At 56.8% G+C, this 16,961-nt stretch overlaps 1 protein-coding gene across 2 annotated transcripts in view; it reads left to right on the plus strand.

Annotated features, from left to right (window-relative positions):
• CYTH4 (cytohesin 4) overlaps positions 1-8,302 on the plus strand; it is a 28,739-nt gene extending 20,437 nt beyond the window's left edge. For both annotated transcript variants that reach the window (XM_016161746.2, XM_036237456.1), the window contains 5 exons: positions 3,936-4,047; positions 5,450-5,526; positions 5,912-5,983; positions 6,315-6,469; positions 7,669-8,302. In XM_016161746.2, coding sequence (XP_016017232.2) covers positions 3,936-4,047; positions 5,450-5,526; positions 5,912-5,983; positions 6,315-6,469; positions 7,669-7,741 — 489 coding nt within the window. In that variant the 3' untranslated portion in view covers positions 7,742-8,302. The remainder of the gene's footprint in view (positions 1-3,935; positions 4,048-5,449; positions 5,527-5,911; positions 5,984-6,314; positions 6,470-7,668) is intronic.
• The last annotated feature ends 8,659 nt before the right edge of the window (positions 8,303-16,961 follow it).

Genomic DNA, 16,961 nt, shown 5'->3' on the forward strand with positions numbered 1-16,961 from the left:
ACAATGTGCCGCATTTGTATAGAGCTTGTAACTTTCTCCTCATAGGGTTTTCAGGTCTATTATCTCAATTTAGCTTCAAACTCTGCTTGGGAGGTCTGGAAAGGGTTTATTATCCTCCTTGGCAGCCAGGAGAGGCAGGGACCAAGCAGGGGGAGAACAGAATTCTGGAGTCACAGCCACATCCAGGTCCTGGCTCCCCCACGTTCTGGTTGTGTGGCATTAGTGGCTTGACCCCTCTGAGCTTCCAGGTCATAGGATTAGTGTAGAAAAGAAAAAAAGAAAAAAAAGTAAGGTATTTAGCAAAGCGCCTGGTGTAGTTGGAGGGGCTAAACTAACCCAGAAGCCTTGCAGGGCACAAAGAGAGCCACACGGCCCGGTCCTTGCTGTGCAAAGCTTTCACAGGTAGTTGCTGGGGACGTGGGGGGGGGGGGGTGTCTTCTCACCTTCCCCCCGGGCCTCGTCTTCTCCACATGTAAAGCAAGCACTTGGCTTTCAGCACCTTCAGATATTCTGCCAAGGACAATGTGCTTCTAAGTGGCCTGATTTATGAAAGCAAATTGAAGCAGATACATGACCTTAAGAGAGGTCACCCCAAGGGCTCGCAGACCGTGAGGGTGAGCCAAGGGGAAAGGCTTCAGAAAGGTACGAGGTGGGAGGGCGGGCTCAGAGGGCATTAAACGAAATCCCAGCTCTGCCCTTATGGCTGTGTGACCTTGAGTGTAAGCCTCAGTTTCCTCGTCTGCAAAGTGGGCTGACGCTTACCTCATGTCATCCTCCTGAGAGGCAGAGATGATGCCCTTGAAGTCCCTGGCACTTGGCAGGCGCCTGAGGAATACCAAGAGGAATCTCTCACCTTGAGAGAGCTGCCTGGAGAGGGAGCGAGGGGAGGAGGGGGAGAAGGAGGGGGAACAGGGAGGAGGGTTACAGGTGGAGAAACTGAGGCTTGGGCACGGGAACAGTCTCCCAGTTCAGAGCATCTTCTGCTGTGGGCTGCCCCAGACCTTCTGGGTCCTTGTCCAAATGACTCCATCAGAATTGACTTTGTCTGAGCCCAGTTCTAGGTACTTCATGTTCTCACTAAATCCCTCCAATGACCTTCAGCAGAAGGTACCATCCCCAGTTTACAGTGAGGGAAACTGAGCTCGGAGATAGCTGGTCAGGGGGGCTCATAGTTTGTGAGTTCACGTTCTGTCTGACGGCAGAGCCCTTCCCTCTGCAGTGATCAGAAGCACAATTTGGGAACAGAGAACTTGGCTGTGTGTCTCTGCAGACAGTTGTTTCCTAGCTAGAGGACTCTAAACTCGTGTAATGGAAAAGATCAGGGATCAGTTTTGGCTTCAGGTCTGTCAGCTTCAGGTTTGGCTAGATCCAGGTGCTCGGTGAGGTCAGGCCTCAGTCTGGTCTCCCCACTCTCGGCAGCCTTCCCCTCCATGTTGGCTTCCTCTCAAACAGGATGTCCCCAAGCTGTGGCAGAGGTGGCTCAGGCAGCTCCAGGCTTCCATCTCGTTTAGCAATTGAAAGTCCCAGAATTAAGGCTGATTGGCTAGCTTTGGTCACATGTCCCTCCCTAAACCAGTCACTGTGGCCAGCAGTATGAAACGTTCTGATTAGCTAGATGAGACTCATTCGCACCCACCCTGGAGCCTGGGGTTAGGGGGCAGTGAGGGCTAACCTCCCTGCCCCTTCCACCCCCCACCCCTCTCCTGCAACCCCCCCTTTCCCGAGCAACCTGAACAGAAAGTGTGTGTTTGAATTAGGGTGATTCCCCAGAGGAAAACTGAGGGGGTGGAGAAGGACGAATGCAAGGCCCGCAGAACCGCCGGAAGGCGGCAGTTGTCTCTCTGATCACGACTGCCCGGCTGGGAGAAGGCAGCCTGACCCAGCGGTTTGGTAGCAGGGCGGGCGGGGGCGGGCAGTGGGCTGGTGTTACAAGGTACAGGAAATGTGGGCGAGCCGAGCTGGTTTCTTTGTGGGGGCAGAATGTGCAGGCTGATATGGCGCCCGCAGGGGCGGACAGGGCCCCCTGCAGGTGTCGTGGAAGCCGAGGCCGGTCTGTTCTCCTGCCCGCCTCTTTGGGCCTTCCAAATATTTGTCTGTGCTGACAGCTTTGCTGACAAGGCCTTCCCACCACAGGCCCTTGTTTAACCAGCCTGTGCCACTTGGGAATTCCTAGGGCCAGACTGGGCTCGGGCGGGAGGGGCGATGGGGCTTCTCGACTGCTCCAGGGGAGGCACGGGCTCCAGAGAGGGCTCGTGGTCCCTGCCCTTTGCCATGCCCACCCACCACATCCAGGCTGAGCCCAGGTACTGGAGTCTGCGGCTGTAACACACTTCTGTCAAGCCCAGGAAAACCCGCTTCTGCCTGCCCCACCCCCACCCCTGAGCTCTCAGGTCAGAAAAGACCTTTAAAAATCAGCAAACGCCATTCACCTAAAACTTTAGGGGGGGGCGGTATCAAACAGTACTTGTGAAATTTTTCATTAAAAATGTCAAGGAAGCCATCTGAATAGCAGCGCACACAAATGCAACAGAAAGACATTATTTAGTTATCTTAAAGATGGAGACCCAGCACTGTGTCTGGTTTTAATAAGCAGAAACAGACAGTTTGTAATGTGTTTCATGGAACACGGTGCCCCCAGAGGATTCAGAACACACAGGGGGGATCCGTCGCTGGCATCCACGACTTGCCCATGGGGAGCTCTCAGCCCTGGCTTGCAAACCTCCAGTGACAGGGAACTCATTACCCTAGAAGATTGCTCCTCCCATATTTCAGCAGCTCTAACTGCTAGACTGTCCTCCGTGGAGAACTGAAATTTGCTTTCTGGGAACTCCCCACGCCTAAAATCAGAGCCCACCCAGAAAAGGTCTTTGCCCTTGAGATCCAAAGTCAGCACCCTACCTTGAGTCTGTCCTCCAGCCAGCCCCTCACCCAGGGTGCACCTGGAAGTCTCTGCCACTGCACCTAAGCAGATGAGAGGCCCGCCCCCCACCATGGCTCTGACCTCGGCTGCTGTGCCCCAGATGTGCATGTGTGCGTCTGCGTGCATGTGTGTGTGTGAGAGAGAGTGTACGAGTCCCAGCTGAATGTCCTTGCCTCCAACATCCTCACTCAGGCACAGGATGACAGTCTTCGATTCGCTCACCTGGCCTGTAAGTACGGCACTGGGTGGTCGAGGTGCTGACGGGGTCTGTACTGCCCACTCCTCAGCACCTCCTCTTGACTTGGAGAGGTGAGGCTCTGACCCTGTTTAGTCCACGTACTCCCCCCAGAGCCCCGGCCAGTCAGCCTTGTGCTCTCCATTTATGGAGTAAGGACGCAGCAACTCAGAGAGGTTGAGAGACATACCCAGGGTCACACAGCCGTGGAGTGACTAGGCTGGCGTTTTAACGCAGATGGCCTGATGCCGTAGCCAGGGCTCTTGCCCCGCCATGAGTGTCCGTGCCACTGGCTGGAATTCCGGTGGGGGTTGGGGAGGACCATGATCCACTCGTAGTCGGCAAACAGTTGCCAACGTGCTTTAGGCCGGGCCCTTGGGGGCTTGGGAACTATGACACCCAGTCCTGCCCTGGAGGAGCTCCCCGGTTTGGGGAGTTCAATACCAGCAACTGATGTTGAAATACGGACAGCATGGGGGCCGCGGGCGAGGCAGCAGGTGCAGGATCCCCGAGGTTCTGGCCCCACTCGCTCTGCCCCACGGGAAGCACAGGGGTTGGCGTGTCAGGGGCGTGGGGGCGGGGAGCACCACAGACCTGGGGAAACCGGGGAGGGTTTCACCAAGAAGGCCGGGGGCTAATGATGAGCTAAAAGGAGAGGAAGGAGTTTGCCCAGAGGTCCAGCGACCCGCCCGAGGCCACACAGGTCAGGCCAGGCCCGGGACCCCGAGAATGGGAGGGACGTCACCGCTAAGACTTTCTTCTCCTTCTCTACTGGGGCAGAACCTCTTCGACAGTATCAAGAGCGAGCCCTTCTCCATTCCTGAGGACGACGGCAACGACCTCACTCACACCTTTTTCAACCCCGACCGCGAGGGCTGGCTGCTCAAGCTGGGTGAGACGCACACTCGGGCACACGCAGACACATGCACGCACACTCGGGCACACGCAGGCACGCACATGCATTGACATGCAGCCTCAGGGTGGAGTCGGGATGGTCCCAGGTGTCCTGACTCGCAGGGCAATGGCCTGCTTGCCCGATCTCTCCACCTGTCTGTCCTGGGAATGAAGGAAACAGTGAGGGAGGGGAGGGGTGAGCAGGAGGTGGAGACTAGAGGTTCACCGATCCACAGACAGAAGCTTCGACTGCAGTTCTGTCTTTCTTCCCAGAGGCTTTCTAAGGAATCCAACTGTCAACAAGCCTGAGGCCACACAGGCAGCAAGTGGCGGATTTTGGTGGGCAGACAGTTGGGTGTCCCTGAATGATGGGGGAGGGCGTGTGACAGGATGTGGCTCAGGGGAGCCTTCCCTCAACGTGACTAGGGGGCAGGGAGGGCCTGAGGCTGGCAGAGAGGAGCTGTGGGTGGGTGCTATGGTGGTGGGGGCAGCAGCTGCAGAACTGGCTGAGGAGCAGCAGGGCCCAGCCATCTGCCCCTGACCCGACTCTCCCTCCTGGACACCTGTCAGCAGGGACCGCCCAGCCAGGCACAGTGGCTTTCAGAGGCAGGCGAGCAGGGCACCTGAGTTGGAGCAGGGGCTTTGGCCTGGGGGCCCACGCAGGCCCGGCATCTCTCCATGCCCACATTCTAGTCTGCCTTCATTCTAGTTCTTCTACAGCCCGTGAGGCCTCCTTTCCTGCCCAGTCAACTGTTCTCAGCCCCAGGGAGCCTCTAAGCCACAGCTCCCCAATCTTCCAGCCAGCACAAGTGGTCAGGTTGCTCAGCCTCCCTTTCCCCAGCTGCGAAATTGGCAGAATAAATAATCACTGGGTTGAATGTGTAGCGAAATGGACAAGCGCTTGGCTCGGGAGCTGGGACACTGGGGTTCGAATCTCAGCTCTGTTGTTGGACCTTGACAGGGACTTGACTTCCTCATTCAGAAGGTGGAATTAATAATGGTCCCCTCCTCGTAGGTGGTTATGGCGATTAATAGTGAATATTTTTTGAACCCTCTAGAACGTTGCCGGGCAAATGAAAGATGAAATGTTTGGCCCAGTGCCAGGCAGGGAGCAAACCGAGGGGGGAGGGCGTCAGGAAGGCTCAGAGAGGCCAGCGGCTATCCTGAGGCCTGGTCACGGAGGAGCCTCGAATACTGGGTCTCGCGGCTCAGGGGAAGCCTGGGCGACGGGAGGTGCTGAGATGTTTGAGAAGGACACACACCTGGGCGGGCAGCGTGGCGGGCTCGGGGGTGAGGGGCTCAGGCGGGGGCCCGGGGGAGACCATCCAAGGCCCCGCTCTCCGTGGAGGGCAGTGCTGGTGACGCAGAGAGGAAGCCTGACCGCGGTGGGCCTCTTGCAGGAGGCCGCGTGAAGACGTGGAAACGGCGCTGGTTCATCCTGACCGACAGCTGCCTCTACTACTTTGAGTTCACCACTGTGAGCCTGGCCCCGCCCCCGCCCCGCCCCCGCCCCGCCCCTCGCCCCCACCGCTAGCCCCTTCCGGACTCCCACTAAGCAGCCGACTCACAGAGCTGGGGGACCCGTTGAGATCACGAGCTCCACCTCCACACCCATTTTACAGATGGGGAAAACTGAGCTACGGAGAGGCGGAGGGGCCGGGCCAAGGGATTAAAGTCGGGTCTCCTAATTCCCAGTCACAGCTCTTCCCACGCTGCTCTCCCAGCCCGCCTCCAGGGCTGGACAGAATCTGGAAAGATGGGTGCGCTCCTCTTGGGTTTGGGGCGCCCCACCTGTTCACTCCCTGTCCTCTGCCTCGGGGCTCCATTTGCTGGTCCTGAACTTCCCTGCTGTTCCTCCCTAGGACAAGGAGCCACGGGGAATCATACCCCTTGAGAATCTCTCAGTGCAGAAGGTGAACGACCCCAAGAAGCCGGTAGGTGCCGGGGTGGGGCCCGAGGTGGGAGGGGCTGGGGAAGTTTCTGAAACAGGATGGGAGGAGAGGGTGGCTGGGCTGGGCTCTCCAGGAAGCTAGGTCAGGCCCAGCCGGTCTTGAGGGGGAGAGGCAGGAAGGCCCAGGGTTGCCTCAGTCTCCCTCCTGAGGCCATGGACCCTTTACCTGCCTCTTCACGTCTCACAGGAGGCAGGCCTGGGGCGGGGCTTATGCTACTGCTTGTCTGAGCACGGGTCTTGCCTGAGTATCTAGTCCTCTGTGAGCGTTCTGGAGAGCCCAGTTCAGCTGCCCTCACCTGGCCGCCTCCCCACAGTTCTGCCTGGAGCTCTACAACCCCAGCTGCCGGGGCCAGAAGATAAAAGCCTGTAAGACAGATGGCGACGGCAAGGTGGTGGAGGGCAAGCACGAGTCTTACCGCATCTCAGCCTCCAGCGCCGAGGAGAGGGACCAATGGATCGAGGCCATCCGGTAAGGAGCGGCCAGCTGCTGGGGTTGGGCCTCCCGTCACTTCCCAGAAGCCCCTGCTTCTCTCGGGGCCTTGTTTCCTTGGCTGCAAAGGGGGCTAACTCCGGAACCTGTCAGCAGCTCCTCTGGGCAGGTACAATGCCAGGCCCCGGGACACAGGGGACTGAGATGCCAACTTCGTGAGGCTGGTGGGAGGAGCAGGCATTCTTGTTAACCCTGGAAAGACCTGGTGGAGGTGAAGGGAAGGGTTTTCTAGGTGGAAGGACCAGTGCAGGCAAAAACGAGAGGGCAAGTCAGTGTGTGACCTACCTGGACAGCACCCCAGGGTCCTGCGTAGCTGGTGTTGGGCAGTGTGGGACCAGGAAATGCTGGGCGGTTCAAGGACCTGGCTGTGCAGGGTCAGACACTGTGGGGTTTGAGCGGTGGGAGATGAGGCTACAAAGAATGGTAAGGCCTTGGTCACCATAGCAACGAGCTTGGGTTTCTCCTGGGGGCACTGGGGAGCCATAGACTGACAAATAGAGAAAGGATGTGGCCAGGTGAGAAAGGCCGCAGTGCAGGGCCTGGTTTTACTAAGATGGGCAATGGAGGGACAATTGGAAAGGAGCCAGGTGAGGGGCAGTGTGACAACCTTGATTCTGAGCGGCGGGAAGATGCAGGCAAAGGCACGTCCTGTGGGCCAGAGGAAGACACGGGACTAGTCTCTGGACCTGGACCGTGCCCCAGAGATTTGCAGGGTCTTTCCGCTCAGGCCTTGTAGCAGCCCTATGAGGCTGCCAGGCCTAATTCGTTTTACAGACGAGAAAACTGAGGCCCAGAGAAGGGAGGGGAGGGACTCGCTCGGGGCCACACAGCCAGTGAGAGACAGAGCACGCGGATCTGCTGACTCCACCCAGGCTCTTTCCATCTTCTTCCAAGAGTCCGATAAGAGCCTGGAAAGGGGTCCAGGGACGTTCGGAGGCAGCATTGCTAAGGCTCTCAGCTCCCTCCCAGCTCTCTCCAGCTCATGGAACTCTGGATCAGGCCAGGGAGGCTGGACTCACCTTGGCCGTGTCCTGGTTGGGGTCATCTGGCCTCTCCCTTGCAGTGGGGCAAACTGACACCTCCCAGGGACACCCACAGCCCTGTTGCAAGCCCCGGGAGATAAGACCCTGTCGATGGTCGGCTGAGCCCTGAACCCTTTTTACCTCCTTTCCTTCCAGGGCCAGCATCACCCGTGTCCCCTTCTATGATCTGGTCTCTGCTCGAAAGAAGAAGATCGCCAGCAAGCAGTGAGCCTCCTGGGAGGCGGTGCTGGGGGCCGGGCATCTGGGGTGCCCCCTGACGGTGGTGACTGGAGACTCACCTGCAGCTGCCCTCCCCCTCCCCCGTGACTCCAAGCTGACGGGAGGGGGAGGTAGAGCTCAGGAGGGTGGGTGGGAACTGCCGAGGGCTCGGACTGGGCAACGGGGCCCCTCGGCACCCAGCCGCTGCCAGGAGAGGCCTGAGGAAAGCAAGCGGAGAGAAACCAGCCCCAGAACCCGGCCCCTCAGCCTCCCCCTGGGCCTCAGTTTCCTCTTCTGTGAACATCTCCTTGCACTCTGAAATGCCGTCGGTCCTCACGGCGGGAAGGGCCATGGGCCCCTGAGCTCTGTCTCCAATGCACTGTGTGCCCTCTGCCCAAGTCACACTCCTCCCCTTGTTCTTGGACAACTACAGCGTTTGGAGGGAAATGTCGTGGGGCCACGGACTGTGCTCCCTGCAACCCCGCCGGGTGACGGCAGGCACGGCCCCAGTGCAGGTCCCAGGGACCGGTGAGCTGGCCACCTCCCTCCTCTCAGACTCTTCCTTGGGGCAGAACAGGGCTTCCCTGAGGAGCTTTGGACTGGAGGTGTCTGCACTTGTTTACTGAGCTGGAGGGGACTCTGGACCTCAAGCTGCCAGAGAACTGAGAGCAGAGAGGGCTCCACCCTCAGGAGGTCCACTTCGCGGGAGGAGCGGGTAAGCGTCCTCAGGAAAACGGCAGAGTAACCCCAGAGAGACGTGCTGCAGCAAGACCGGTGATACGATCAAGAAGCCAAGAAGAGAGACTTGTGCAGGTGTGGTGACCAAGAGGGCTGCCTGGAGGCAGCGGCCACGCCTGCGAGTAGCACAGAAGCTCAAGGCAGAGTCTCGGCCGAGGCTTTCCTGTGACACCACTGAGCACGGGTCCCGCGGTAGTGAGGGGCGGCCCCGCTGGGTCCCTGTATCCTGAGACCCTCTGCGGCAGCACCATCAAGGGTTGAGCTGACTTCTCAGCACATGGAGGAGGAGTCCACCAACACGCTTCTGAGAAGCACTTCTCACCCCCTCACGTGGGCCCTGGGGGAGGCCCCGGAGGGCAGCGCCCTGGCAGAAAAGCCGGATATGAGGTTGCCTCTGCCCCACCACCAGCCTCAGCAGGCGAGTGGCTTCCCTTGGGAGGGGAGGCAGCCTCTCCTCCCCGTTACCCCCACCCCTGACGCACGCTTTCCACGGGGTCAGGATGGAGTAGCTGCCTTGCGAGGCAGGGAGGTCCTGTCTCTGGGAGCACGCAAGTGCCTGGTAATGACATTGCACTGAAGAGGGTCTGGGTTGGGCAACAGCAGGAGGAGGCCCTGCAGGGCATTTCAGGACTTCCGCAGACCCCATGTCAGCCTGGGAGCTGAGCGCCGCCTCTGCCACCACGCTGGCCCGTGAAGGGGCAGCCAGGGGTCATAGAGAGAGCGCGGACCTGGGGCTCATGGAGTCCGAGGTCCTCTCCTGCCACAGGCGTACAGTGGTTGTGTCGTCTTGGTCCACCCCCTGCCCCTCTCTGGTCCTCGCCTCCTCCCTGTCACTGAGGGGGTAGAATCGGTGGTTTTCTGGCCATGAGTGGCTGTTTGGGAATCACTCAGACGAGAAAATAAAGCTCGTGAGCCACCCCTTGAGCGGGGCTCTGTCCTCTGTGACCATCCTGGACCCCGCCCTGGCCCTTCACCTTCATCACTTTCCTAGCTGAGGACGGAAGGGCCAAACAGGGAAGAGTGAGCACTCAAAGGGCCCCGGACCCTCTTCAGGACACTGGACAGATGTCCCTGGGGGGCTGGATTTTCCACAGGGTTCCCTTCGAGCAGGGCAGAGAGAGCCAGGGGCAGGCAAACACTGCCCAAGGCAGCACTGTGTTGGAGAAAGAGATGCTGCCTCTGGAGATGGGTAATAAGCTCCCTGTCCACGGAGGCATGCAAGCACAGACTGGCTCCGATGAGCACAAAGGGGCTCAAGTTCAGTAACCTCCATTTATCTGTACTTGCCACGATATTTATTAAGTAACATCAGTGTTCCAGGCACTTGTGGAACAAGACAGAAGTCCTTCCCCTCATGGGGCCTATGCTCTGGTAGTTCTGAATTCTAAGACTCTACACCCCTTTGGATGTGTAGGGCACCCAGGTGGCCCCCGCCCCCTAACCCAGCCCCTTGCCTGAAACTCCACCAGTGAGTCACTCCTAAAGACCTTAAGGCACTGGACTGACCACCTTATCCCTATATTCATTCATTCAGCCCCCCTTATTGAGCATCTACTGTGTACCCAGTTCCTCACACAGAGCCAGGGATCCATAGATGATTAAGACAAAGCCTTTGCCCTCGAAAGGAGGTCAGATCAGGTGAGGGAGACAGGTGGGACAGAGCAGTGACAGCCCAGGCCGACCCATGCTGTTATAGACGGGGGCGCAGGGGCCTGTGGAGCCTGGCCTGGGCAGCGGGGCACCCCGGGGATACTTCTCAGAGGCGCTGTGCTTGATTGAGCGTTGGCAGCCAGGGGGCCAAAAAGACACACGTCTGAGATTTCACTGGGTGCAACTCATGTCTGTTCTCACACACACACACACACACACACACACACACACACACACACACACACACACACACACTGAAAATTCCTCACAGGTTCAGTGCCTACTACACAATAACTGTTGGTTAGACTGAAGCCAACGAAATGACCCCTGAGCCTCAGCATCAGCAGGTGCAAATGTCTGGAGACGTAGGAACTGTGGGAAGAGTGGGGGGCGGGTGAGGTGGACAGGGCCACAGCACAATCCAGAACGGGTGGGTGGGCTCTGACTCACTGGCCCAGGCCCCCTTGCCTCTCCCCTGGGCGGCCTCTGCTCACCTTCTGGCTAGTCTGCCACTCCCCAATCTGGGCAGCAGGGGGCTCTCACCGCACGTGAATGAGACGTTCCCATGTCGCTGCGGGACTGGGACAGGAGCCCTGGCCGGGACAGAACCTCTGCCTGCAGCAGAGCCTTGGCCTGGGCAGCCTGCCAGGGGAGGCTCCTGGTCTACCAGCACCTGCGGGCTCGACCAGCCCAACGGGGATGCCCGCGGCACAGATGTGCACGGGCCTCCCCGCACCTTCATGCTGGGCTCTGTCTGGGAGTCGGGACACCCAGCTCTCTCACTTTCTGGCTGTGGGTCCCTGGACTCGTGGCTTACCCTCTCTGGGTGCGATCTTCCTCCCTGAAGAGTTGGGCCAGAGGACCTGCATGACAACCTTTAATAGGGACTTCTGTGTGCAAGGGATTCTCAGACCTGGGTACAATGCAGTCCCTGCCCTGAGGTGAACTGAGACAGGTGTAGGGGGTGGGGTGGCACATGAAGAGGGGCCACAAAAGCTTCTTGCTGTGAAAGGCCACAGGGAGAGTTGTGAGGACCACCCCAAGGGCCTGGGACTACCTCTACCCTATGTCTTAAACTTCGTAAACTCTCTGAACCTCGGATTTCCCATCTATAAAATGGGAATAATTAAATATGGACAAAATACCTAGAACAGTGTTGAGCGCCTATTTAGGATTAAATGCTACTTCTTCATCATCATCATCATCATCATCATCATTATTAATTTATTCACTACTCAGAATGTGTACATGCCTTCATGGCAATACTGCAGACTGGGGCCATTGGAGGAGGCAAGATTCATGGGGATGGGGGTGGTGAAGATCCAGGAAGGCTTCTTGGAAGAGATGCCCATTCAAGATAAGCAAAGTGGAAGCCTGGCTCTTCTAGCCAGAGGGGCCAAGAGGAGCCATGATAAGGATGTATAACAAGGCAAGGTATTTCTTGGGTTCCCTCGGGCCCCCAAAACAAGCCCCAGTGGGCCCAAAGGATGCAAGTTTGAGGGGGGCTGGGCTCTGGCATGACCCGAGCTGTGTGCTCAATACCATAATCCCTGCACCTCCAAGGCCACTATGCCCCTTTCCAAGCTCTGACTGGAGATTCAGTAATAGGGCTGCTGAACAGAGGCCGTCACAGAACGAGGGAGGACAAATGTGGCGCAGGATGCCCTGGGATGAAGTAGGAGAGGCCATGGGGGCTCTGAGAAGGTAAGGGGGTCCCCCGCCCAGTGCCCGAGGAGCGGCGGCACACCAGGTAACCCAGAGCTGGGACCAGGCACCTGGAAGCCAAGGGGCAGGAGATGGGGGGCAGGCAGCCAGCAATCGAGCGGCAGGTGTGAGAGACCTGGAGAAATTGATTTATTAGGGACAATGAAAGGAGCTAAATATGTTTGCCGGCTCAGCGATGACTCAGTCATTCCCCAGGGGTCCACAAAGTGTGAGCATCAAAAACTCAGGCCTCCTCCTACCAGGGCTCTGCCAGCCTCGAGCCCCTCCTTCCAGGGATGGAGGGCCCACCCCGTGAGTGTCTCTGAGGGGCAGCGGACACCCAGCCACACGAACCTGCATGCCATGCCCCACACACACCCTGCCAGACCTCCCCAGAATGGCTGAGGAGCAAAGCCTCTTAGTGAGACGATCTGGGTCGAAGTCCTGGCCTTGCCTCAAATTGCTGTGTGATCTTGGACAAGTGGCTGGCCCTCTCTGGACTCACATTCACCGGAGAGGATGGATCCCTCCCAAGCCAGGACCCAACCTCCTCCTCCCTGTCTGGCGGTGTCATATTTCCACCCTATTCAGCTTCCTTCAGCCCTAAGCGCAGCTTCCTCTGCCTAAAACCCACCAACTTTCCTCCAGGAGAAAAGCCAGCTCCCACAGGGCCTCAAGTTGGGGGAGAACATGCTCTTCCAGTACCAGGTTCCAGGCTGGTGCCAGGCTCCAGGGGAAACACAGATGAGTCAGAGTCTGAGGCCAGAGGCAGGACAGACAGAGGAGGGAGAAATGATCGCCTCTTGGGGCAAAGTACTGGAGGCTGCGGTAGGGGTGTGGGAAGGGGGCCTGCAGGGGGCGTTGGAGGAGCCGAGGAGGAGGGGCCGTCCAGGTGGGGAGGGACATCTGCCAGGAAGTCGGGAAGGGGCGGGGGAGGCAATCCAGATGCGATGGACGGTGCAGGGAAATGCGTGGAGCCCAGCACAGGGCGTTTGGGAAAGTGGTGGACTCGTCAGCCGGCATAGAGGGGCCCGTCCCTGGAAAGGCCAGACCCAGAGTAGAAAAGAAACTGGGAGCAGACTGGCCAGCCAGTGGCACTGGGAGCTGGGGAAGGGCTCACCGCGGGAGACGGAGCTGGAGGCCTGTATCCAGCGGTCCCACCGGCTAATCTCGGGGATGGATTAAGGAGACACAGAGGCCACAGGGGGCCGGAAGAATCACAAAGGGACAGGACAGGGGGCTGGACGGAAGCAGCATGGGCGCAGGGGAAGGAAGAAGAAGAAGGCCCGATGGGCTCCCGAGGCTGAGACTTGTGGGAAGGTGAGGGTAGTCCCCAACAGTCCAGTGATGAGCAGGTGTGCAGGGCAAGTGGGTAGGAAGGTTTTGGGGGAGAGGGGAGAAAAAGAGGGTCACAATGAGTTGAAGGGGCCTATAGGACTTCCGGGTGGACAGCGCAACCTGAATTTAGAGATGGGCCCAAGATAAAGCCCTCCCCCTGCCCCCTCCCGAGCCTTCTCCCTGCACTTGACCCTCCTTCCCTCCCTCTCTCGCCCTATTTTCCTCCTCTTCTGCCTCCCTCCACCTTGCTGGTGACCTAACCTTGGGTTCAGCAGCCCTCTTGGTCATCCGGTCCTGGCCTGAGGATATATTGACAAGCACATGGACCCTGGCCTGCCTGCAGAGCTGGGATTGAATCCCAGCCCCTCACTAACCCCCACCCCCCACCCCCACCTTGGCTGTGTGGCTCTGGGCCGAATACCCCACCATCCCTGGACTTCATTTCCCCAACTCAAAGCTGTGGGTGGCAACTCCCACTTCTGAAGACTAGGGGCTTCCCACCAGCAGTCCTGGTCCCCAGAGTCTGCAGGATGGCCTGAGGAGACCCAGGCCTCTCTGGATGGCACAGGCTGGGAGCCATCTTGACCTGGAAGCCTACGGGGCTACTCGAACCTCAGGCCTGCCTCGGAGAAGGACACTTCTATGGGTCACATGAGTCCTTTATCCTCCTAAGCCTACCTGGCTTCCCCTGGACCCACAGTGCAAGAGGTGCTGATGCTCCTGCCGCCTTTGCTCGAAAACATACTCATGGAGGTGTCCCTTTATAGTCTCCTGTGAGTTCTTAGCAGCAAGTGCTCCAAATTTGACCTGGACACCCCTGCCCGCCCCCCACCATGCCCAGCAGCAATATGTCATGGCAAAAGCCAGCAATCATGGGGACTAACTAGGACCAGAGCTGTTGCGAACATGCTGCTTTCCAAGCTCTCAAAACTCTCCAGAGTGGTCACAATTATCCCCACTCTGCAGCTAAGGACTCCGAGGCCCGCAGGGGCACATGGTCCAGCTAAAAGGGCTTCAGCCAGCATGGAGCCAAGGCTGTTTGACTTGAGAACTATCTAAATTTAGCATGGCCACTAAGTCATCATCCAAAATAGGACCCCTCTGAGAGTTCTAGAGTGCTGGATTAGAGGGGATATAGGGACAATAGGAGTAAACCAGGACAGCCCCAGGCACCTCAAGACATATGGTCACCCTAGAGATGGGCCATATCTACAAGAGTCCAGAAGGAAAGGGGGACATCCCAGGTGGCCCTGCAAGCTGGCAGGGATGTGAGCATCGCTGCTTAATCCTGAAGAAGCAAAGAGCAGCTACTTTATCCAGAGTGGGCTAGGATCCAGGCCTCTACCACCATCCAGTTCCAAGGAACACTTCCTCTTTATTCATCTCCCCAAGTCCTGACCCAAAGGGGTGCAGTGTGGACTGGTCACGAGTACAGCGAGCCTGGTTCAGCATCTCTGCAGACGGTAGCTGCCACTATTTTATTTTCGATGGGGTCTTCCTTGTGGATCTGAGAGCAAGAGCTCTGGAAAGAACCGTCACAGGTACCAGCCGTACTATCTATCCTCTAGGACTAGCTGAAGCTATAGGAAGCTATAGGAAGTCCACCCTCACCATCCCGGCCCCCTCTCTCTGCTTCTACACGGGGTCCTCTAGCCCCGTCCGAGAGTGCCTCAGCCTGTAAAATCTCCCTTCTCCTTCCTCTTGAGGAAATTGAGGCTCCCAGAGGTCGCGAGACAAATTCTAGGTCACTCGACATGGTGGCGCCATGAAAAAGACAGAGGCAGAAGACGGCACCACTCATGAAGCATACCTCCTCTCACCCGATCCTCCCAGCAGCCCACCAGGCGGAAAGGATTATTCCCACTTGACAGAGCAGGATGTGGAGGCTCAGTGAGGTTGCGACTTAACCAGAGTCATGCACAGCCAGGAAGTGGCGGCTGATCAACTTGTTTCCACTGAGTCATCAAGGCCAGGAGGACTCAGGAACCAGGAACCGCAGGCAGTTTCCAGCAGAAGAGGAGGATTAACTCCTGACCTTTACAGTCAGTCCCTTTGATCCTTTGAAGCTAAAGCTTAACTTTCTTCTCTTCCTTCCTCTTCCAAGGGATTTGCATTTCATAAATAAGAGCCCGGGGATGACCCAGCTTTGACCTAAAGAAATGATTTTTTTGACTAAAATGTCCCCTTTTAAAAAACATACTAATAAAACACGTCCATTGGAGGAAATTGGAAAATGCAATGATTAGGGAAAAAAAATCTTACTTAGATCAAGAATTCTTCAAGCTGACATTACGAACATTTCAGATTATTTCCGGCACACCCATCTGCTTCATGTGTCACATCTCTGCCCTGCTACTGCATAAGCAGGTCTGTAACATGTCCTTAACACCAGGAAAGCCATATTTCACCCTGTGTATTAGTCAGGACAGGCTAGGTTATGCTGTGGTAACAAATAAGCTCCAAATCTCAGTGGCTTCACACACAAGACTTTATGTGATGCTCTTACTGTATGTTCCAGTAGAGGATTGGGCAGGGGTCAGTGCTTCTCGCAGTCACTCAGGGCCCCAAGCTGAAAAGATGTCAGCCCGACACAGGTCGCCAAGAGCACTGTCTGGATGTGACACGTCACTTGTGACTCACATTTTGTTGGCCAAAGTGAGCCACACGGCTACCTGATGTCGAGGGAGCAGGGAAGTATCGTCCTACCACTTGCCTATCGAGAAGGAAGACAGAAATACATGGCTGGCAGCTCTAATGCCAGTTCTGTCTAGGATGACTCATTTATCAGGACCGATGGGTTTCCTGGAATGCAGGACTGTCAGAGCCGAAACTGAGAAAGTCCAGGCAAACCGGAGCGAGTTGTTTACCCTCACTGTGCCATGTTATACACTCTTCGCAAACTCGCTTCTCAACAACTGCATAACAGTCCATCAAGGAGATGAGTCATGGTTTTCTTCCCGAATCCCTTACAGTCGATGACTTGAATCGTTCCCAGTTTTACTTGCATATAAATACGCTGTCTTAAATGTCTTAATGAATAAAACCTGTCCGTCCGGCCTCTCAGAAGTGTAATTACTGGCCCTTCTCTGGGTTCAGAATACCTGCTGTCCGTTCCTATTTCAAAAAGGTTGGACCAACACACCTTGCCTTCCACACCGTAAACAGGTGCCTGCTTCTGAACACTCACTGGAGCTCAAATTTAATTCTCAACTCTTAGCATCGGAATCACCAGGAAGGCTTGTCAAACAGGGATTGCTGGACCCCAGCCCAAGTTTCTGATTTCGTAGGTCTGGGGTGACGCCTAGCATTTGCATTTCTAACAGGTTCCCAGGTGATGCTGATGTTGGCTGTCCTGGTCTAGGACCACACTTTGAGAACCACTGGCCTGGTGGTTAAACACTGCCCCCCCTCGCTTTGTAATCTAACAGGAAATTCTGCTCAGCTACTCACCAGCTGTGTAGCCTTGAGCAAATTACATAATTAACCTCTCGGCCTCAGTTTCCTCATCTGTGAACTAGAGCCACTGTGAAGATTAGCACGGCTAACATCTGAATGGCATGTCACGAGGGTTCAGTTAAAAACCGTTATAGTTATTCAGTGGTAGATTAAATAACTCTATGTTTTAAAATATTTGTTAACTTGAATGGAATTGCATTTATTAAAGTTCCTATGCCTGTTATGTCTCTGAGTGGGAATTAATTTTTTTTCCATGTGGCGGTTAAGCACCTGATTCTCCTTTTTAGTGTGACATGTCTGCTCCTGCCCTTTGTCCATTACCTGCAGGTTTCTGTCTCCCCTCA

Source organism: Rousettus aegyptiacus, unplaced genomic scaffold (genome assembly GCF_014176215.1).
Source record: "Rousettus aegyptiacus isolate mRouAeg1 unplaced genomic scaffold, mRouAeg1.p scaffold_m13_p_2, whole genome shotgun sequence".
Taxonomy (NCBI): Eukaryota; Metazoa; Chordata; class Mammalia; order Chiroptera; family Pteropodidae; genus Rousettus; species Rousettus aegyptiacus.